We start from the raw sequence: 22,098 nt of genomic DNA, 5'->3' as shown, positions 1-22,098 counted from the left end.
CAGCTATTTCCCTGTAGAGCTTTTCCCTGCCACACTGTCCTTACATCTGTTCCTTCCTTTGAGCTCCAAGGCGACTGTGAGGAGTTTTTCCCTCTGCTTTAGAGTTGGAGAAACTGAGGCCCAGAGAGTTCCTTTCTATTTGTGCTTCAGATCATCGCAAGCATCGCCTCCTCCGGGAAGCCCTCTCTGACCTCCTGACCTACCCCATCAGGTCCGGTTTCTTTCTTATCAGTTCTCATACAACCAAGTTCTTGCGCTGCAGACAACGGGTCATGCTTTGTCATGATTCACCTGTTTGTGTGATTTTGTTAGAGTCTTTCCATCTCGCTGGTCTGTGACCTCCTCAGGACTCTATCTGCCTGCCACCTGGTGCCACACACATAGCGGGCGCATGATGGATGTTGAGTGAGTGAGCAACAGTTTGGGTTCATGTAATAAGCGCTGGGAAGGCAGGTGTTAGTGGAACAGAGAGGAAGCACAGTTCCCTCCCTTGGGGGATAGCGAGTCCAGGAAGGCTCCCAGGAGGAGGCGACACCTGGGCTGAAGCCTGACTCTCAGTTAGCCAGCTGGAGCCTGCATGGAGGGGCACCTGGCAGAAGGCACCACATCAGCAAAAGCAGAGATGAGCCCGTGACGTCGCCTTTGGGGACCTGCATGAGAGGGTCAGTGGTCCAAGGCACGGCTGGCAATGCTGAGGTGTCTGCGTCTTGTTCTCTGCCTTCCGGGTACCTGCAGGGCAGCACACCCCATCCTCCGCTCACCCGCCTTGCCCCAGTGGTTGTCAAGGGGCCTTTGAGTCACCCCCTTCTGCCCACTTTCCCCACACGCTGAGAGTTATTTTTAAAGCCGCCCGAAGGCCCTCCAGGCATCCCAATTTAACCGTCCTCGCCACTGCTGGTTTCTTATGGACGTAAGTTCAGGGTGCCTGGGGGCCTGCGTCTCCCACGCTGATGCTGGCTCAGCGTCACTCCCCCACCTGCCTGCCAGGCACCTCCCACCTGAGACCCCAGGTGGGTGGGCGCTCTGAGTCAGGACTGAGGCAGCAGGCCTCCCAGAGCAGGTGGCAGCCCGGCTGGTGTTTATTTGGGCCTACTGTGTGCCGCAGGCACTAGGCTGGGTGCTTTAAGCCAGAGGTTCCTGTGGGCCAAATTCAGCCTGTTTGTGTACGCCCTTGAGCTAAGAATGGTTTTTTTCATCCTTAAAGGGTTGTAAAAACAAAGAGAGTCTGCGACATAGACTGTATGTGGCCTGAAGATAGGTTTGCCAGATTTAGCAAATAAAACTTCAGAATGCTCCATTAAATTTGAATTTCAGAGAAACAGCAAATAATCTTTTAGTATAAGCACGCACGATACAATATTTCGAATATACTGATACAAACAAAAGTATTCCTTATTCACCTGAAATTTCGATTTCACTGGGCGTCCTGTATTTTATCTGGCGGCCCTAGCCCAAAGCCTGAAATTTGTGCTGTCTGACTCTTTGCCGAGAAAGTTTGCCGACCCCAGCCTTCCGCACATAGCAAACGAGGTTAGGTGTCAGGGGCTCAGGACCTCCCTGGAACGGAGCTGGATAAGCATTAGTGGCTGCTATTCATGTTATTAATAGAATCAGAGGGATCACCGGCATATATTGAGTACCTACTGCTTGCCCAGGTGCTGGGCTGGGGGCTCAAGGTCTGCGTGGGAGAGACGGACACTAGATGGATAAACGCACAGACGCAAAGTGACGGTCAGGCATCCTGAGTCCTAGGAAGAGCGTCCCGCAGGGGACGGGTGGAGAGGGATGTGCGAGAGGCTGTGCTTTAGGCAGGGTGGCTCCAAGCCCGGCCCGTGTTCTGAGCGCTGTGCACGCTTCGTTCGCGGGATCCGCACAGAGCAGCCCCGGGAGGTGGTGCGGGGCCATCCCCATCCCACAGGGGAGGAAACGGAGGCCTGAGGTGGAGTCTGACCTGGGTCTGGTGGCTCCCAGGCTCGTGTTCTGATTCCTCTAAAGTGCCTCCGTTTATGTGGTGCCAGCTGTGTGCTGCGTCCTGTTGGAGGTCGTCTGCTGCTATTTTTCAGGATCCTCCGGCAGCACTGCACGCTGGGCCATGTTGTTCCCACCCTGGGGCTTAGAGGGGTAAACACAGCAGAGGGCGGGGAGACAGGGGAGAGGAGCGAGTTCAAGGGGGGTGCAGCATGATGGTCCCTGGGGGCCAGCAGGTGGCCGATGTGAGCAGGCCCGGGAGCCCCGGGAGCCCCGCTTCCGGCTTTGCAGATGGGCCTGGACTTCCTTGCCTGACTCCCTCCTGAGATTAACCCTCCCTGGACACTGTTTAAATATTTGCAGGTGGCGGGAGGGCGGGGCTGGCTTCTGAATGGTGGCAGGGTGGGGCAGAGTGGGGACGCGGCGGGTGCTCAGAGGCCTGACGTGGAGGGGCGGCCTGGCCACAGCCCAGAGCCCAGCTGGGCCCCACTAGCCGGTGGGTGGGAAGCTGGGCTGGGTGACTAAAGCCGAAGGGGCCCGCAGCGATTGCCCATTCACCTAACTAACGCTCACAAACATGCACTGGGGCCAGACAGTGAACTGGACGGTCACTGTCGTCTGGCGAGTCGCTACCATTTGTAGAATTCCTACTATGTGCCCAGGGCTGTCTCCATGATCCCGTTCAAGCCTCACGTTGCCCCAGTGAGTAGGGGTGCTGTCCTCGTCCGCGAGGTAGGGGTGCTGTCCTCGTCCGCCCCATTTCACTGATGGGGAAGCTCATCCAGCTCCGTGCAGATAGGGAGTGGCCAAGGATTGGGCCCCAGGTCAGTGACTCCACATTCCAAGCTCTTAGCTTCTCTCAGCTGCCTCCTGACATCCTGTCTTAGAGCTAATAAGCTGGTTCTGAAAGGAGTGAGCTCCCCATCATTGGAGGAATGCAAGCAGATGTTGGAGGACTCCTGAGCATGGATGCTGGAGAGGCATGAAAGCTTCCTAACCATTTGGACCTTTGAGGTGCCGCCCCACAAAAGGCCCCCACAGGGTGTGGTTGGCAGAGTCGCATCCAGGTGACCCAGGTCCCCTGACTCCAGGTTCGGTGCTTCTTTGGGTCCCCAAGTTGGGTGAGATGAAGGAACCCCTTCTTGGACGTTTCTCAGCGCCTTGGGATCTCAGAGGGCCTGGCCCAGTACTGGGCGGGGCTGAGGGCAGAGCTCTGGGTCAGGGGCCAGTCAGACCTAGGTTCAAGTTCTGGCTGTGTGACCTTCAGGCAATCGCATAAACTCTCTGAGCCTTACTTTATCCCTCTTTACAATGGGATAATCGTGCTCTCATGAGGATTAAATCAGGTCTTCTGTACAGAGGACCTGGCGCAGCGTAGGTGCTCTGTAAACATTCTCTCTAACTCTAAGCTGGGCAATAACGAAAGCATTGGATTCAAAACGGCCTCCAGCTTCTGCTGTGAGACAAGCTATTTGTCAGAACAAAGGCCCTGGATCTGAATCCTGCAGCATCTGCATGACGGTAGATGGATTATTTAATCTCTCTGTGCCTCAGTTTCCCCATCTGTAAAATGGGAATATTTTGGGGACCTACCTCATTAGGGTTGTCATGGTTACAAACAGTCCCTGGAACATAGTGAGCACTCAAAAAAATGAGCAGTGAGCTTTAGCATCATAAAGTTCCTACTGTGTGCTGGCACAGCCTGCCCTTTCTCAAATAACAGCACATTTAATCCTTACCCCGGCCCCTCGGGGTGATAGGTTCTACTTTACAGAAGAGGAAACTGAGGCACCAGCAAGAGCGTGACTTGGCCTCGTTCACAAAGGACGTGAGGGGCCCAGCCGGGATGTGAATGCACGTCTGTGTGGCTCCGAGGTCCCACCAGTCACAGCCACTGCCTCTGTGTTACCTACGTTGGGCGTGATTCCGGGCTGCAGCTTAGAAAGTCATAGAGGCTGCAGTGAGCCAGGATGCCACACTGCCACCGCCACCATCCCCAGACCACCTCGAGGTCCCTCAAATCTGTCAGCCTTCAAAGTAGACCAAGTCCTAGCCCATGTCTGGGGGCCTGAGAGGGGGAAGGAAGGAATGGGCAGCAGCCTCTTCGTACCTGCAATGAGACAGTGCCCCTTTCTCAAGGCCCTCAGCCACCTTCCGGGTGCCTCCCACCACCACAGCCTCTTTAATTCCCTCTGCTGGCCTTGGGCTGTCAGCCTGTTATTAACTTCTCGGGAGATGTTCCAGCCCACAGCTGGGGCCAGCGGAGGTGGGGAGGGGTCCTCACTAGCCGGACCCCTCATTCAGGCTGAGAAGACCCTTGGTGCTGCATTCCCACCTACAGCGCCCCAGATCCATCCCCAGGACAAGAGGCCTGGAGCCAGACCGCCACGGGGTCCTCCCTGCAGCCAACTTCCCCGCTGTGTGACCTTGGGAGAGGAGTCACCCTCTCTGAGTGTCTGCATCCACAGCTGTAAACAGACAACCTTCTCCACTCTGCAGAGCTTGGACTTGAGACAGTGTGTATACAGTCAGGGCGCCAATAGGAAACAGATGGATCCCCGAAACTGAGCACATTAAGGTGAATTTAATAAAGGAGCTATTGACTAAGCGGGGGGAAGGATGCTGGGAGACCACAAGGAAGGGGGCAGCACCCCGTGGCTAGTAACTGGGGAACCAAGAGGTGTTGCTGTCCCCAGCCTGAGGGGGGGTACCAGGAAGAGGTTACCGGGAGGGGCAAGCTGTGCAGGGAGGGTCCCTGGACAGGAGCTGTGACTACTACATCTTTTCCTTCCTTAAGGATTTCCGGACAGCTCCTTGTTTTATATCCTCTCTCTCTGTCCTCCCGCCTTTCCTCCCCCTCAAATGCTCCACTGCAATCTGAGCATGCATGAGATCACCCAGGGGGGCTTGATAAACGCCCCGGAGTTACTGATTCAATCCGTCTGGGCTGACACCCGAGCCTTTGTATTTGACCCAGTTGCCAGCTGGTGCTGGTGCCGCTGGACCTGCGTGGAACAGCTCTGCTGCGTGTCACACTTTCCCTGTGCCTCTCTGTTCCTCCCACCCTGTGGCTCCTTGGGCTAAAAGCCCATCCAGGGCAGCACCCTCTGCCTCCATTCCTGCAGCTTTCTGCACCCTGCACTCGGATCCAAGGGCTGATTATGGGGGTCTCCTGCCTCCTGCCAGGTGGACTCACCAACGTTTGCATCTTGTCCTTTTGACTGCACCCAGACACGTCCACGCTGCAGCTCAGCTGCCCTTGACCGAGGCCGACACTGGGGTGGAGGTCGGCAGGAGGTTGTTAGCACGTGATCTTGGGATGGACACCAGGGGAAGTGAAGTGAAGCAAGCAGGAGTGGGCAGAGGAGAAGTTGGGTCGCAATGGGGCCTCCGTGCAAGCCTAAGCCAGCCCTCTGGGGAGTTCCGAGGGGAGCTGGGGTGGCCCTTCAGAGCCGTCGCAAGTTGGGGCAAGGATGCTGGGTCTGTATACCCCACGTGCTTCAGCCACTGGGTGTGGGCCACCCTGGAAAGGACTGAGACTAGTGGGGGCTCTCTCTGCAGCTGAGGGGATCCCCTGTCCTCTAAGGGGCTGGCACCTGAGGGTCTTCCAGCAGCTGGTGGCCTCCAGTCCTGGTGGGATGTGCATGGCACTTTGCAGCACCCACCACGTCGTTAAAACCTGTCCAAGGAGCCAGGGAGGGGTCAGAAGCCTTCTCATGGTCCCCTCTGCATCCCTGAGTCCCGTGGCCCCCTGTGTGCTTGAGGAATAGCAAGAGGGCTTTTTTGTTTGGGGCTGGGGAGGAAGCGGTGGGGCGTGGGTTGCTTCTTCTCTATGGCTGAGGCAGGGAGCCCCAGTGAGCACATTGACCCCTATTTCTGGGGCAGAGTGTGGTGAAAAAGGCTCCCCTTGGGGTCAGACGGACCTGAGTGTAAGCCTCAGCAGGGTGACCTTGGGTTTGCTGATGACCTTGGGCAGGTAGTAACTAACACCTCTGAACTTCAGTTTCCTTGTCTGTAAAGTGAGTGATGATGACTACCGGGTGCCATGTTGGAAGGATTACGTGGGGCATATGTCTTAGCTCAGGCTGACATAACTACACCGCAGATGGGACAGCTTAAACAGACATTTATGTCCTACAATTTGGAGGCTGAGAAGTCTAAGATCAAGATGCTAGCCCATTGGTTCCCAGCGAGGGCTCTCTTCCCGCCTTGCAGACGGCTGCCTTCTCACCCTGCCCTGATCTCTTTTCCTCTTTTAAGGACACTAATCCCATGATGAGGGTCCCACGCCCATGACCTCATCTAAACCTAATTGCCTCCCAAGGGCCCCACCTCCGTATATCATCAAATTGGGGAACAGGGCCTCAGCATGTGAATTTCATGGGGGCACAAACTTCAGTCCATAACACCATGAATGCTTAGCATAGTGCTGGGCACATAGTAAATTGTTATTATTATTATTGTCGTCATCATCATCATCAGAGACAACCGTTGGCTGATGCTCCCAGAGTAGCAGTCAAGAACATGGGTTTAGGTTCCACTTCTGCTTCCTGTTCACTGTGTGACCTTGGGCATGTTACTGAATCTCTCTCTTCCTCAGTCTCCTCATCTGAGAAATAGGTATAGAAATGGAAACAGATCCTCACAGGGCTGTGGAGAGCGTATAATGAGTTAACATGCAGGTAAACCTAGAACTCATTCATTCGTTCAGCTGGCATATAAGAAGCCAGAGGGATGCGGCTGGGGAGGGTGACGATGGTGGTGATGCTCATGGTGGATGTGTAGTCTGCTCTGGCTGCTGTAACAGGTACCACGCGCTCGGTGGCGTAAACATCAGAAATGTCTTTTCTCATGGATGTGCAGGCTGGAAGTCCAAGGTCAAGGTGGTGGCAGGGTTGGTTTCTTCTGAAGGCGGAAGGCAGGACCTGCTCTGGGTTTCTCTCCTTGGCTTGAAGATGGCCGCCTTCTCCCTGCATCTTCCCTCTGTAACCGTCTGTGTTCAAATTTCCTCTTCTTATAAGGACGCCAGTCATATCAGATTAGGGCCCCTCTAAGACCTGATTTTAAATTAAGTACCTCTGTAAAGATCTCATCGCCAAATATGATCACATTCCGAGATCCGACGGGTTAGGATTTCAACATATGTATTGGGAGTCGGTGGGGGGGTGGGGCACAATTCAGCTCCTAACAGTGGGGGAGGCAACAGTTTGCAGGATCAGAAAGAAGGGCCAAAGAAGAATGATGAAGGAAAGGAATGGAAGATGTTAAGGCGTTCTAGACAGTGGGAGTTGGACAAGCCTTTGAGGCCAGAGGGGTAAACTGAGACCCTGAAGGGTGTGCCAGCCTGTGGGCAGCTGCTGGTTGGCAGCACTCGCCCCGAGAGCTGTCCTCCAACTGTGACACTAGGGCAGGCAGCCTGGGCCGTGACTCGGGATGAGGCAGGAGCAGTTCCCTCGGCTGGAACTGTGAAGACCAGCCCGGGAGACATTCTTGTTTGGGGTCGATGCATTGGAAGAGCACACTCCTTCTGTATGTTTCTCCTTTACTCTCACACTGTTACCCCACGACATTTCTGACACCAAAGGTGTGGGTTTTCAACACAATGAGCCATTCTGCAACACCAGCTGGGTGTGCTACTATTTAACTCAATTCTGACCCCGTCTACCTGGAGGTGGTGTCCGATCCCACAGGTTAAAGGCTCAGTCCCATGACACTGCCCCCACTCCAGAGGCCAGTTTCAGGTCTCAGGCTGTGTCTGTGTTCCTGACTGAGCAGCTATAAATCAGGGTTCCCATGACCTGCTTCTTGGGTTCAGTAATTTACCAGAATGGCTCACAGAACTCAGAGAGACACTTACTTATATGTAATGGTTTATTGCAAAAGGACATTGGTGAACATCTAGATGGAAGTGACCTGTAGGGCAAGGTGTGGTGGCAGTGTTTCCCCTGCACGGTTAATTTTGCGGTTTCTTTTTAACCTGGTTTTGCCTGCATACATGTGTTTGACGAGCAAGGAATCGGGATGCGCAGATCAGATGTGACTTGTCCCAGGGCGGCAGGGGTGTCACCGTCCTCATTATTAAAATGCTGCTATTTATTGAGCACATACTGTGTATCAGTCTCTATGCTGAGTTTGCTTGACCTGTGTGGCCTCATTTAAACCTCTCCGTAGGAGGTATGCATTCATCCCACTGATACTTATTGAGTGCCTACTATGTGCCAGGTGCTCTTCTAGGGCTTGAGAACAGGGCGATCAATGGCATACGTGGAATTCCTGACCTCATGAAATCAGAGATGCCAGGAACAAAATAAGAAAAATACATAGCATGATAGAGGCGGTAAGCTATGGAGAGAAATAGGCAGAAAAGGGATATGTTGAGGGTCTGGTCCGGTGAGAGTGGCAAGTTTAAAAAGGATGATTGGGGAAGGTGACATGTGAGCAGAGGTGAACCGTGTGGATTTCTGGGGAGGGAGGGTTCTGGTGTAGGGAATGGCAAGTGCAAGGCCAGAGATGGGATTGTGCTCGCTGTTTGAGCAAAGAGCGAGGAGAAGGGGTGTGTGGAGGGAGTGACGGGAGCAGTGGCGGAGGAGGGAGGGAGGGCAGTGGTGGGTCCAGGGCCTTGGGGCCCCCTTGAAGACGGGCTGTCACTCTAGGTGAGGCGGGAGCCATGAGAGGTTCTGAGCAGGGGAGAGATGTGGTCTGATTCACCCTGTTTGTGTTTATACTACGTTGACACGTAACATACACACTTTAAAAAATTATGGTAAAATAACACAGAACATAAAATGTCCCTTCTTAACCATTTTTAAGTTCAGGAGTGTTAAGGACCTTCGCATTGTCATGTAGCCAATCTCCAGAAAGCTTTTCATCTTGCACAACTGAAACTCTGTCCCCATAAACATTAACTCCCCAGTCCCCCTGCCCCCCGGCCCCTGACAACTACAATTCTACTTTCCATCTATGGATTTGACTCCTCTAGGAGCTCATATAAGTGGAATCATACAATGTTTGTCTCTTTGTGACTGGCTTATTTCACTTACCGTCATATGCTCAAGGTTCATCCATGTTGGAGCATGTATCAGAATTTCCTTCCTCTTTAGGGCTGAATAATATTCCATTGTATGTGTATACCTCATTTTGTTTATCCATCCATCCATCAATGGGCGCTTGGGTTGTTTTTATCTTTGGTGATTGTGAATAATGCCGCCATGAACACAGGTGTACACATATCTCTTCGATGCTCTGTTTTCAGTTCTTTTGGGTGTATACCAGAAGTGGAATTGCTGGATCATATGGTAATTTTATGTTTAATATTTTGAGGAGCTGCCGTCCTGTTTTCCATAGCTGCTCTGCCATTTTACATTCCCACCAACGGTGCACAAGGGTTCCAGTTTCTCCACATCCCCCCCCACGCTTGTTCTTTTCTGTTTTTTGAGAGTAGCCATCCTAATGGATGTGAGCTGCTGTCTCATTGTGGTTTTGATTTGCATTTCCCTAATGATTAGTGATGTTGAGCATCTTTTCGTGTGCTTGTTGACGATTTGCATATCTTCTTCAGAGAAATATCTATTTAGGTCCTTTGCCCTTTTTTTAATCAGGCTTTTTGTTGTTGAGTTGTAGGAATCCTTCACATATTCTGGACATTGACCCCTTATCAGATATATGATTTGCAAAGATTTTCTTCCATTCCATGGGTTGCCTTTTTCACTCTGTTTCTTGTGTCCTTTGATGCACAAGACTCTCTTATTTTCATGAAGTCCAGTTTATGTGCTTTTATTGTTGTTGCCTGTGCTTTTGGTCTCATATCCAGGAAATCACTGCCAAATGCAATGTCATGAACTTTTCCTGCTGTGTTTTCTTCTAGGATTTTTATAGTTTTAACTCTTATATTTAGGTCTTTGATCCACTTTGACTTGATTTTTGTGTGTGGTATAAAGTAATTGTCTAACTCCATTCTTTGGCTGGTGACGATCCAGTTTTCCTAAGACCATTTGTGGAAAAGACTGTCTTTTCCCCATTGAATGTCTGGCTCTTTTGCCAAAATCGTTTGACCATGTATGTGGGAGTTTATTTCTGAGTTCTCTGTTCTCTTCCATTTGTTATATGTCTTTATGCCAGTACTATGCTGTTTTGATTACTGGAGTTTGGTAATAAATTTTCAAGTCAGGAGGTGTGAGAGCAACTTTGTTCTTCGTTTTCAAGATTGTTTTGCCTATTTGGGGTCCCTTGAGATTCCATATAAATTTTAGAATAGATTTTTCTGTTTCTGAAAAAACAAAAACCAAGCAAACAAGAATGCCATTGGGGTTCTGCTAGGAATTACATTAAATCTGTAGATTGCTTTGAGTAGAATTGACCTCTTAACCCATAAAGTTAGATGCCTTTCCATTTTTGTGTGTATGTCTTTTAAACTTCTTTCAGCAATATATTATTTTCAGTATACAAGTCTTTTACTTCCTTGCTTAAGTTTATTCCTAAGTATTTTATACTTTTTGATGGTATTGTAAATGGAATTTTTTAAGATTTCCTTTTTGGATTGTTCATTAGTGTTTAGAAATACAACTGATTTTCATGTGTTAATTTTGTGTCCTGCAACTTTGCTGAATTTGTTTATTAACTCTAACAGATTCTTGTGGCATCTTTAGGGTTTTCTGTATATAAGATCATGTTATCTGGGAACATAGATAATTTTACTTCTCTCTTTCCTATTTGAATGCCTTTTATTTCTTTTTCTTGCCTAATTTATCTGTCTAGGACTTCCAGTATTATATTGCATGAAAGAGGTGAGGTGAGAGCAGGCATCTTTGCCTTGTTCCTGAGCTTAGAGGAAAACTTGTCAGTCCTTCACACTGAGTCTGATGGCAGCAGCCAGCCCTGCTGATCTAGTGGTTAAGATTCAGCCGCCTCAGCCCAGGTTTGTTCCCCGGTCAGGGAACCACACCACCCATCTGTCGGTTGTCAGGCTGTGGCAGCTGTGTGTTGCTGTGATGCTGAAAGCTGTGCCACCAGGATTTCAAATATCAGCAGGTCACCCACGGTGGACAGGTTTCAATGGAGCTTCCAGACTAAGACAGACTAGGAAGAAGGACCTGCCCACCCACTTCTGAAAAATTGGCCGTGAAAACCCTACGAATAGCAGCAGAGAATTGTCTGACAGAGCGCCAGAAGAGGGGGGGATGGCGCAAAAAGTCTGTGCAGGGTTCTGCTCTGCTGTACACAGGGTCGCTAGGAGTCAGAATTGACTCGATGGCACGAATGACGACAAATGATGGTGGCTCTGAGTTTTTCATATAGAGCTTCTACTGAGGTAGTTTCCTTCTGTTCCTAGATTCGTGAGTGTTTTTATGATGAAAAGGTGTTGAATTTTGTCAAATGCTTTTCTGCATCAACTGAGATGATCATGTGGTGTTTTTTCTTGATTATGTTAATATGATGTATGACATTGATTGATTTTTGTATGTTGAGCCATCCTTGCATTTTAGCAATAAGTCCCACTTGGTCATGTTGTACAATCCTTTTTTTTTTTTGCTGAGCAAGATTTGCCCTGAGCTAACATCTATTGCCAATCCTCCTCTTTTTTTGCTTGAGGAAGATTGGCCCTGAGCTAACATCTGTGCCCATCTTCCTGTATTTTGTATGTGGGATGCCGCCACAGAATGGCTGACAATTGGTGTAGGTCCACGCCTGGGATCCAAACCTGTGAACTCTGGACCACTGAAGTGGAGCATGTGGATTTTAACCACTACGCCACAAGGCCAGCCCCTGTATGATTCTTTTAATATGCTGCTGAATTCTGCTTGCTAGTATTTTATTGAATATTTTTGTGTTGTTATTCATTGAAGATACTGGTCTGTAGTTTTTGTAGTGTGCCTTTGTCTGGCTTTGGTTTCAAGGTAATGTTGGCCTCTTGGAATGAGTTTGAAAGTATTCCCTCCTTTTCAGTTTTTTTGGGAAGAGTTTGAGGAGGATTGGTGTTAATTCTTTAGGTGTTTGGTAAAATTCACCGTTGAAGTCATCTGGTTCTGAGCTTTGCTTTGTGGGGAGATTTTATATTACTGACTCGGTCTCCTGGCTGCTTATAAGTCTGTTCAGATTTTGGTAGATTGTGTGTTTTAGGAATTTATCCATTTCATCTAGGTTGTCCAATTTATTGGCATACAATTGTTTATAGTATTCTCTTATAATCCTTTTTGTTTCTGTGGCATCGGTTGTAATGTCTCTTCTTTGAATTCTGATTTTAGTTATTTGAATCTTCTCTCTTTTTTTCTTAGTCAATCTAGCTTAAAGGTTTGCCAATTTTGCTGAATTTCAAAGAACTAACTTTTCAAAGAACTAACTCTTGGTTTTGTTAATTTTTTCTATTTTCTGTTTTGTTTATCTCTGCTCTGTTTGTTATTTCCTTCCTTCTCCTAGCTTTGGGTTTAATTTCTTCTTTTATAGTTCCTTAAGGTGTAAACTTAGATTGTTGATTTGGGAACTTTCTTCTTTTAGCCAAAGCATTTCCAGCTATAAATTTCCTTCTTAGCTGTCATTGCATCCCATAGATTTTGGCATGTTGTGTCTTCATTTACGTTTGTCTCATGATATCTGCTAACTTCTTTTGTGATTTCTTCTTTGACCCATTGGATGTTTAAGAGTGTGTTGTTAATTTCTACTTGGGCTATTGATTTCTACTTTCATTCCATTCTGATCGGAGAAGATACCTTGTATGATTTTAGTCTTTTTAAATTTATTAAGACTTGTTTTGTGTCCTAAAACGTGCTCTGTCCTGAAGAATGTTCCGTGTGCAACTTGAGAAAAATGTGTATTCTGCTGTGGTTGGTGGTGGGTTCTGTATGTCTCTCAGGTCTAATTGGTCTATAACATTGTTCAAGTCTTCTGTTTCCTTGCTGATCTTCTGTCTGGTTGTTCTGTTGACTTGCCTTTTAACAAGATCCTTCTGGCTGTGTGAAGACAAGCCTCTAGGAGGTGGATGCAAGGAGATAAGTGAGAGGTTACAATGTCGATCCAGGGCCACTTGGACCAGGGAGGGGCAGGTGGTGGGCATGAGAAGTAGTTCGACTCTGGGTGTATGCTGATGACAGAGCTAACAGATTTTACTGACTCTTTAGAAGTTGGTAGTAGGTAAAGGAATTTGCCCCAAGGCCCTACAGCCAGGAAGTGGCTGAGCCAAGATTTGAACCCAGGTCTGCCAGGCCTCAAAGGCTTAGCTCTTCATGAACCACTGGGCTTCTCTGAAAGAGCTCCTGACCCAGCTGCTTGGGCACCCCACCCTCCATGCCTGTCTGACAGTCCACCTACATCCACGACGTAGCCTGAACCCGCTCCCTCTGCCCCTCCGTTCCCAAAGGATGTCCAGGTCTAGGTGCTTGGCAACCCCCTTCTGGCAGGTTCTCAGAGACTTGGTTATAGGTCAGGATCACTGTGTCCTGCCTCAGGGGAGCAAAGGAAAGAGGGAGGCAGGTACCTGGGGAGGGGTGCGGCTGGGCAAATGCTCTGAGACCCTGAGAGCTTAATGGCATCTTATAGAAGGAGCTCAGCCACTGAAGTCAGATAAACTTGAGTCCAAGATTTTGACTCCACTCCTCACCAGCTGTGTGACCCTGGGCAGGTTACACCACCTCTCTGTGCCTGCTTCCTCCCTCGACAAGCAGGGATAATAATACGGCTGCTCTATTTACCCATGATTATAATGACAGGAAAGCATTTTTTCAGCTAAAATTCTGCCATAGCAGAAGTCCGTCATGATCCTCCAAGCTATTCCTTCCACAGACAGAACCTTATTGAGCCCCTGGGGTGTGCAGGAACCATGGCTGTAAAGCAGAGGCGCAGAGGGCTCGCCCTTCTGAGGGCCCAGCCCGGCCCCGAGGTCAGGTGCAGAGGAAATCGTTATAAACCTGATGGGGGTCATCAAAGCAGCTGCTGTGTGAACCCAAGCAGGGAGTGTCATCTCCTGAACAGGCTGTGGTTCCACCAGGACCAGAATAACGGTCAAAGGCAGCCAGATGAGGTTCCAGGCAGGAACTGACCTGCATGAAGCTGACATTTGTTGCAGGCACACTGTGCACCAGGCTCTGTGCTCAGCATGTGGGGTGTGTGACCTTGTCCAGTCCTCTCATAGCCCTTTGAGGCAATTCCTATAAGCCTTTATCCAATGAGAAAACTAAGGCTCAGAGAGGTGATGTGATTTGCCTGAAGAAACACAGCGAGTAGCTAGAAGGGCCAGGATATGGCCGCTGGAGCCAAGACAGAAAACACTGGTGTAAGTTGGAATTCAACTCTGTTGCTTCCTAGCTGTGTGGCCTTGGGTGGGCCAGTTGGCTTCCCTGAGCCTCAGTTTCCACATCCATAAACGGGGCCGATTCCACGGGCCTGGCTAGATGGTTCCCAGGCTTAGAAATGCTGCTGGCAGAGCCCAGCTTGGAGCTCGCTGAGCTCGGAGGTCAGCAGCTGTTCACAACCCCTTAGGTTGTGCGGGGCGAGGGTGGTGCGGGGTGGCCTGCTCATGTGTTTTTCTGGAGAAGGTGGCCAGGAATGCTCTGAGTCTGTCTTCCCCTGCAGGAGGCAGCAAGAAGGAAGGGACAGAGGAGCAGGAGAGCGTGAGACAGCTCTCGGATGGCTGCAATGACGTGCTGGCCTGGCCGAGTCTCGGGGGGCCGCAGCGCAGCCAGGAGGGGAGTAGGGGCTCATGGAGGGGGTGGATTTGGGATCTTGCTCCCTTCACCCCCACGTCACAGCCTCAGTGATGTAGAGCTGAGACTATCCTTTGAGATTATCTCTTCTGAACTCCTCAACTCAAGGTGGGGAAACCGAGGCCCAGAGAGGAGAAACGCTTTGCTGAAGTCCCACAGTGACCCTGGGCAGAGTGAGGCGCAGAGTCCAGGAATGGAGGAATGTTCAGGTCTCAGAGGGTCATCTCCCTGTGCAGAGGCACAGCGGGCCTTTCAGTGCTGTGTCCCCCGTGCCTGGCACCCCAGAGGGGCCCAGGAAATGTTTGTCGAGCGAGTGAGTGTGGCAGGAAGAACATGCAGCCTGGGGAGTCAGCCCCGGGCTGGCTCCATCTCTGCTCCGGGCCAGCACTTCTCTCTGGGCGAGTCGCTTCACCCTGCTGAACCTCTGTTTCCCAAAATAAGACCCCAAATCCAGCTAGTCGGGGTCCAAGCAGAGATTTGAACCCGGGTCTCCCGGATTCCAGGGCTGATTTTTCACACGACACCCTCCTGATTCTTTATATACCTGTTTCATTCATTAATTCTTTCATTCATCTACTCATTTAGAAAATATTTATTGAGCTCCCACTATGCACCGGACACTGTTCTGGGCTCCGTGGAGGCAGCAGCGAACACGGCAGACGAGGCCCTGTCCTCGGGGAACTGATATTCTGGAAGAGGGAGACAGACAATAAGCAAATAAACAAATAGGACAGGAATAACTTAGTACTCTGAAGGCACCAGAGTAGGGGATGGATGGAGAGAGGGGAGGGCCGCATTGGGCAATGTGGTCGGGGAAGGAGATGACATTTCATGTGACACCTGAGAAGAAGCCCACTGTGCAGAGAGCCTGAAAAAATAACTCAGTAAAATGTGACGTGTGGGGCTGTCATCACAGGCCACAGGCCTCAGCCTTACAGAAGACACAGCGAGGAGGGTGCGGACGGAAAGCAGTTATCAGAATGTCCCCAACAGCCTGAGAAGGCCGTAGGGGGACGCAGCCCCTGGGGTCCCTGCAGCCCGGTCGCATTTGGGTCCCCCTCGGGCCGCCCCTGCCTTCCAGGTGAAGCAGATCATGGAGGAGGCCGTCACGCGGAAGTTCGTCCATGAAGACAGCAGCCACATCGTGTCCCTCTGTGGTGAGTCTGTGGCCCGTGGCCTTGAAAGGGGGCTGCTTTCTCCGCAGGCTGTCTCGGGAAAGCGGTGCCTTGGAGCCAGGGTTCTTACAGCATCTTTTTCCCTCGTAACTCCAAAGTTATTTTCGGATTCCAAAGGTCCTTCAGTAGAGAACTGGGAAATACAGGGAAGTCTAGAGAGGGAATTAAGAATGACTTCCGCGCCCCGTGAAGGGGTAATGGTGGCGAACCCCCGAGGGACGGGGCTCCCCTCCGGTGGCTCAGTGCACAGGGACCCTGCTCCCAGGGACAAGTGGTCTCACCTCTGAGGAATGGCTCCATGTCCTTCCCTCGGTCTGCCTATGGCTGTCGCCAGGCAAGGGGAGAGGATGGATAGGGACTTAAAAAAAATAGGGAGTTCAGAGCCATGGACACATCCTGAGGGATCACGTCCAGCTGGCTCAGCAGAGGGAGCAGGTCCAGGCTCGGAGTGTGACTCAGACTCTCCTTGAACCAGCTCCACTCACAGGCTTCCAGAAATAACCTCGCTGCCAGGTCCTTCCTGCACTTCCACAATGGCTGGAGGCATATGTTTTGCGTGTCCCTGAAGTCAGGATTCAGCTCATAATTGGTGTGCACGTAGAAGTGGGAGGGTTTCTCTCTTTCTCCCTGCAAACCTTTTGATTTCATGAGTGGAGTGTCTCATGATGAGGGACACGCTGTCATTCCCGTCTCATGGTCTTGGCCCCATGGAGAGGCCCGTCAGCTTCTGTCCAGATGGCTGAGGCCCCACCCGTGGGCTGGCAGCATGCCGAGTGCTCGCTGTGCCCCGGAGCCTGCTGATGTCAGTTCCACCCCTTTGCAGTCAGATAGATCTGGGTTCAGATCCCAGCTCTGCCACTTTTTTTTTTGGGTGACCTTGGCGAGATCTTTTTTCTTAAAGTGAGATATGTTTATTTAAAAATATATATATTTACATAAATATGTACATATACACCTATGTACCTATATATATATATGTGCATTACATAGACAAATAAATATGAATATGAGAATATATATACGCCCAATTTTTTTTCTCCTGGACATTTTTATTTGCAGATAAAATAATATGCATGTCCATTTCAGGATTGGTTGCATATCTAGGGTTCAATTAAAGCCTTAGAGGAATCGAAAGTGAGAAAAATCATAATAATTCTCAACTCTCATCAAAGTTTTGGGTGAGAACATTTGATGGCACTAAATGGGGCCTGAAGGATCTCCTGGCAATTTCTTTTATCCATCGTTCCACCTGAGCCATTGTCAGAAAGAATCTAACCATGTCTACAATGCTGAACAGGTGATTAACTTATTTCAGTATAAACAAGTGAACGTACTGTGTCTGTAAGTGAAAATGAAGATAGTTAAGAGATGCTCACCCAGAATATTTTAAATCCATGGGCATAGATTAGGCAATATGTGGGCATTCATGCAAAGCCAAGTCATGGCTAACAAAAAAACCAAGCCAAGCCACTAAACCAGAACGTCTCGGTATTTCTCCTTGCACATAACCTAACCTTGGCCAGGCTCTGGTCCCTTGGGGTGCTGGTGTGCTTGTCTGTGAAATGGCGATTCCTACAACACTCTGTTCAGGGGTTTTGTCACAGGATAAACCTTGACACTGGTAAGGTAACCCAGAGGTCCCCAATAAGGATTAGCTGTTATACTCACTTCTTCTGTAAACATTGATTATGCTCCTATTGCATACCAGAGTGAGCTCCCAGGCTGCTGTGTAAGACAGAAGGTAAGAAGATACGTAACAAAGGACTGGTGAAAGTACCAGAAATAAGATAGGGGGCGTCCGAATGGCTTGGCATAGGGTCTATTTCCCAGAAGGGAACACTGAGGCCCAGAGAGGGAAAATGATTTGCCTGAGGTCACACAGCAAGTTAGTGGTAGAGCTCAGGCTTCGACCAGATCTTCTGCCCTGAGCAGGACTGGGCGGGGCCTCCAGGGTAAACACAGAAATGGGAAGATTACACTGACTCCTCCCTGCAGAGGAGGCCGAAGTGTCGCCAGCGCATCTTGGGCTCACACCTGGGTTTGCATCCCAGCCTTATCACGTATTTGCTGGGTGGCCCCGGGCAGTTCAGTTCTCCCCTCAGAGCCTCACTTTCCACATCTGAAAAATGGGGAGGGTTGTCCTTTCTTCCCTGGCTGCAGTGGAGGTGGAATGAGATCCGTAATGTCAGCTGTAGCTGGGTCACAAGAGTGATGGTGTTGACGTGATTCTGTGACTAGATGGAGCTCAGCCGCCCTGTGGGTGTCCACCCCTCCACCCGGACGGGAGTGACAGCTCATGCTCCTACAGCACTCACTCTGTGTCAGGCTGTGTGCTTTCCCTGCCTTTTTTCCACGTCATCCCAACAGCAGCCTTGGGCGGTTACTGTTCCTTCTGTCCCCATTTTACAGATGAAGAAGCTGAGGCACAGGGAGGGGAAGTAATTGCCCAAGTCACCCAGCTGGTTCGTGGCTGGGAGAGGATATGAACAGAGACGGTCTGACCTTGGGCGGCCAGCGTGCGTTAACCACTGAGCTCCCTTGCTCACTTTGGAGCGGGTGAAAGGTGGTGAGGCATACACACTTTCCCCGTTGACGCTGTCACGAATTTGGGGATTCTGGGGCCCCTGGCTCTGCACAGCGCCTCTGATGCTCCAGCGGGGATGGGTGCTGGGGAGCGTGGGCAGGGCCCGCTGACCTTGATGTCCCCGCAGCGGCCGTGGAGGCCTGCGTCCTGCACGGGCTGCGGCGGCGGGCGGCCGGCTTCCTGCGCAGCAACAAGATCGCGGCTCTCTTCATGAAGGTGGGCAAGAGCTTCCCGCCGGCCGAGGAGCTGAGCCGCAAGGTCCAGGACCTGGAGCAGCTGATGGAGAACGCGTGAGTGTGGAGCTGGGGGAAGGGCTGGCGAGCTCCCGGAGGAGGCAGTCTGGGTTCCTCCCCCGGCCCTGCGAGAACCCGCTCCTCCCCACACTCATCCCATGCTCTAGCTTGTATGTGCTGGGGCAGGTGCGTGGGCTGAGTGTGTGTACGTGAGCCCCTCCTGCCAGAGCCACCCCAGAGTCCCAACTGCACAGCCAAAACCCCCTCCTGGAGCCCAGGCAGGTTTCCACTCCAGCTGGTGCTGGTGGCCGCCCAGAGGACTGTGTTGTGAAAGATTCTGGAGCTGCACTTGGGCCTTATGGAAAGGAGTTCGTGGATTGATTAGCCATGTCTGTTACAGGCCAGGGAAGGGGGAGAGACCCTCAGCCACGTGTTCGCCATCTCTGCTGTGGTGATCGCCCCACTTCCCTGAATGAGAAACAGCTCTCTCCTGGTCCTCTGGCCCTGCCTGCCCAGGGCTGCTGGCCAGAACGGGTGACGGGCAGGGCTCTGCATGTGGCCTGGCCAACTCCCTTTTGGAATCTGACTCCTCAGCCACCTGGTCTTCAGGTGCCTTCCAGGCCATCTGCTACACTCCCAGGTGCTTGCTGATAATGTCTTAGAAGGATGGATTTCTACGGGGGTTTCGTAATATCGGGAGTGACTTTCTGATGGAGGAATTGGAGGTGCCTGTGTCTGGTGGTAAGGGAGAGCCTTTCATTCATTTGTGCAATCACTCGTTCACCAACGGGTTCACTGAGCCTGTGCTGCAGGCCAGGCCCTGTGCTGGGCCCTGGAGACACAGCCATGAAAAGTCCCCGTGTTGGCCACGTGTAGAGTGTCAGGAAGTATTTCACTTAAAAAATAATTGAATCACTTAGGCCATACTCTCAAGGTGGCAGTCTGGAGGGGAGGCAGAAAGCTGAGCAGGAAGTTAAGCTGCAGAGGCTGAGAGAGCACAGAGGAGGGGCCCCTCCCCAGCTCTGGCTGGTCCAAGAGGAGGGGAGGCCCTCTCGGAGACCTAAAGAGGGACACGGAGTCAGCCTGCAATGGGGTGGAGGGAAACCAGGCAGCAGCAGCTCATGGAAGGTCCTCACAGGAGAGCCTGGTGGCCTCAGGGATGTGCAGATATCTCTGTCTGGATCCTGGGGTCAGAGGAGGGGGTGATAAGGAAATGGCTGGAGAGGTGAACAGGGATGAGGTCATGAGCGCCCTGCCCGTCATGTTAAAAAGCTTGCCCCTCAAGGGCACTGGGGAGCCACTGCAGAATCTATAATCCAAGACTCTTCCTGGCCAGCACTCCTTTCCAGAGAGAGACAGAGAGAAATGTCGGTATGAGAATCTGGCTTGCCCATCAAACAGTGTGTGAAAGCGTCTGTTTTACCACATCTTCACGCTCACTGGGTATTATTATTTTTCCAACTCTTTACCCATCTGCCATATGGGCGAGCACTGTGGGCTCTTGTTGTTGTTTTAGTTGGCATTCCTCTATTTCCTAGGGAGGTTGAACATTTCTCCATTTGCATATTGGCCCTGTCAGATTTCCTCTTTTGTGAATATCTCTTCTCCTCTTTTCCGGGTCTTGAAGGCGAAACCAGATCCAGGGCCTCCAGGAGAATGTGCGGAAGCTACCGAAGCTGCCCAACCTGTCGCCCCTCGCCATCAAGCACCTGTGGATCCGCACTGCCTTGTTTGAGAAGGTCCTGGACAAAATCGTGCATTACCTGGTGGAAAACAGCAGGTAAGGGGGGAAGACCCCACCCCTGGGTGCGCTCTGCCTCCCCCTGCTGGCCCTCCTGGGAATTGCGCATCAGTTCTGCTTCAGCCAATATTCTGGTTTGTAGAAGACATCCTTGGAGGAAAATTACAATGATTTTGCTGCCATTTAGTGAGAACTTCCTGGTGTTGGAGTCTGTGCTGTTGCCATACGTGCAGGACGACATTTAATCCTCCCAACAACCTGGGGAGAGGAGTTCTGTCATTCTTCCCACTTTATAGCTGAGGACACCAAGCTCAGAGAGGGTAGTCACCTGCCCAGGGACACACAGCAAGGGAGGGACTAGCCAAGTTGGCCTCCTACTCAGTCTGTGTGGCTCCAGATCTTATGTTTTTCAGACCCTGCTGTAGGATGGGAAGAGCCCGTCTGGCTGGGTATGGCTCAAGCCTCCATCTGCCTGCTGTGTGACCTCTAACAAGCCACTTACCCTCTCTGGTCCTGAGATCCCTCTGGAAGTCAGAATGAGGTCCTTTCCAAGTCTGATATTCTGTTAGTTTCTAGACTCTATGAGTTTTCAAGGAATTAAGAACCACTATACAAAACCAACCAAACAAAACCCTCAGCACGAACATCGTACTGATAGCATCACGTGTTATTTTGAAGAGCCAGAAGCCAGGGGCCATTTTTGAGTGTGTCAGGCCAGCATCATGCATGTTAGTTATCCAGGCAGGAAGCCCTGTTAAGACAGCTTCTCAGTACACACCACAGCTCAAAAGCATCTAATTGCCTTGATGATATTAGAAGGGCAGATGGCATCTGGCCTCTAAGCAGCTTCCCGTCTGACACGGAAGATGCGGTAGAAGCAGAAAGAACCAGCCGGGCCTCGGCTGCCGTCACGTCATCATTCCTGTTCCTCTGGTGAAGTCCGCATCACAGCTATGTGTGAAGCAGTTACGTGCCAGGCACTGTGTGAGGTGCCTTACATCTGTGGTCTCTCCCAAAAGTCCTCCGACAGCCCTGTGAGCATATCATTATTATCCCCACTCTACAGATGGGGCAGCGGAGGCTCACAGAGGGAACTGGGCACCAAGAGGGGGACGGCAGCCAGTCTGTCCGCTCCTGACCGCCAGGACATGGTTGATTGTGCGCCCTCTGCTGGCCACCATCCTAACCTGCATGTCCTTTCCTCTCGCTAGTAAATACTATGAGAAGGAAGCTCTCCTGATGGACCCCGTGGATGGCCCCATCCTTGCATCTTTGTTGGGTAAGTGGTCCAGCGCTCTGAGCTTCGCATGGATCTCTGGTCTCGGCTGGCCAGAGCACCTCCTGAGGGCCTCTCTCATCTCCATCCAGATTCCCCCATCCAAACTTACCTGTTCTCTGTCTTTTGCTCCTGGGTCTTGTTCTGGTCGCTCCGTAGCAGGACCCTGGGGCATCCTAGCTGGCTGGACAGGACGGATAGTGCAATGGGTGGCCCAACTGGTGATAGACGGGAGGGCAGACTTTCTGGGGCTATGGATTCCCAGCCCCTGTCTGCTCCGCAGTGGGGCCCTGTGCCCTGGAGTACACCAAGATGAAGACTGCGGATCACTTCTGGACCGACCCCTCGGCCGACGAGCTCGTCCAGAGGCACCGCATCCACAGCTCGCACCTGCGGCAGGACTCGCCCACCAAGCGGCCAGCCCTCTGT

At 51.2% G+C, this 22,098-nt stretch overlaps 1 protein-coding gene across 2 annotated transcripts in view; it reads left to right on the top strand.

The window, feature by feature from the left end:
- SGSM1 (small G protein signaling modulator 1) overlaps positions 1-22,098 on the top strand; it is an 84,088-nt gene that overhangs the window by 13,062 nt on the left and 48,928 nt on the right. For both annotated transcript variants that reach the window (XM_023646953.2, XM_023646950.2), the window contains exons 3-7: positions 15,742-15,817; positions 18,547-18,709; positions 20,280-20,432; positions 21,605-21,672; positions 21,953-22,098. In XM_023646953.2, the coding sequence (XP_023502721.1) occupies positions 15,742-15,817; positions 18,547-18,709; positions 20,280-20,432; positions 21,605-21,672; positions 21,953-22,098 (606 nt within the window). The remainder of the gene's footprint in view (positions 1-15,741; positions 15,818-18,546; positions 18,710-20,279; positions 20,433-21,604; positions 21,673-21,952) is intronic.

Source organism: Equus caballus, chromosome 8, assembly GCF_041296265.1.
Source record: "Equus caballus isolate H_3958 breed thoroughbred chromosome 8, TB-T2T, whole genome shotgun sequence".
Lineage (NCBI taxonomy): Eukaryota > Metazoa > Chordata > Mammalia > Perissodactyla > Equidae > Equus > Equus caballus.
Note: the sequence above shows the minus strand (reverse complement) of the source record. Positions and strands in the feature narration are given on the sequence as shown.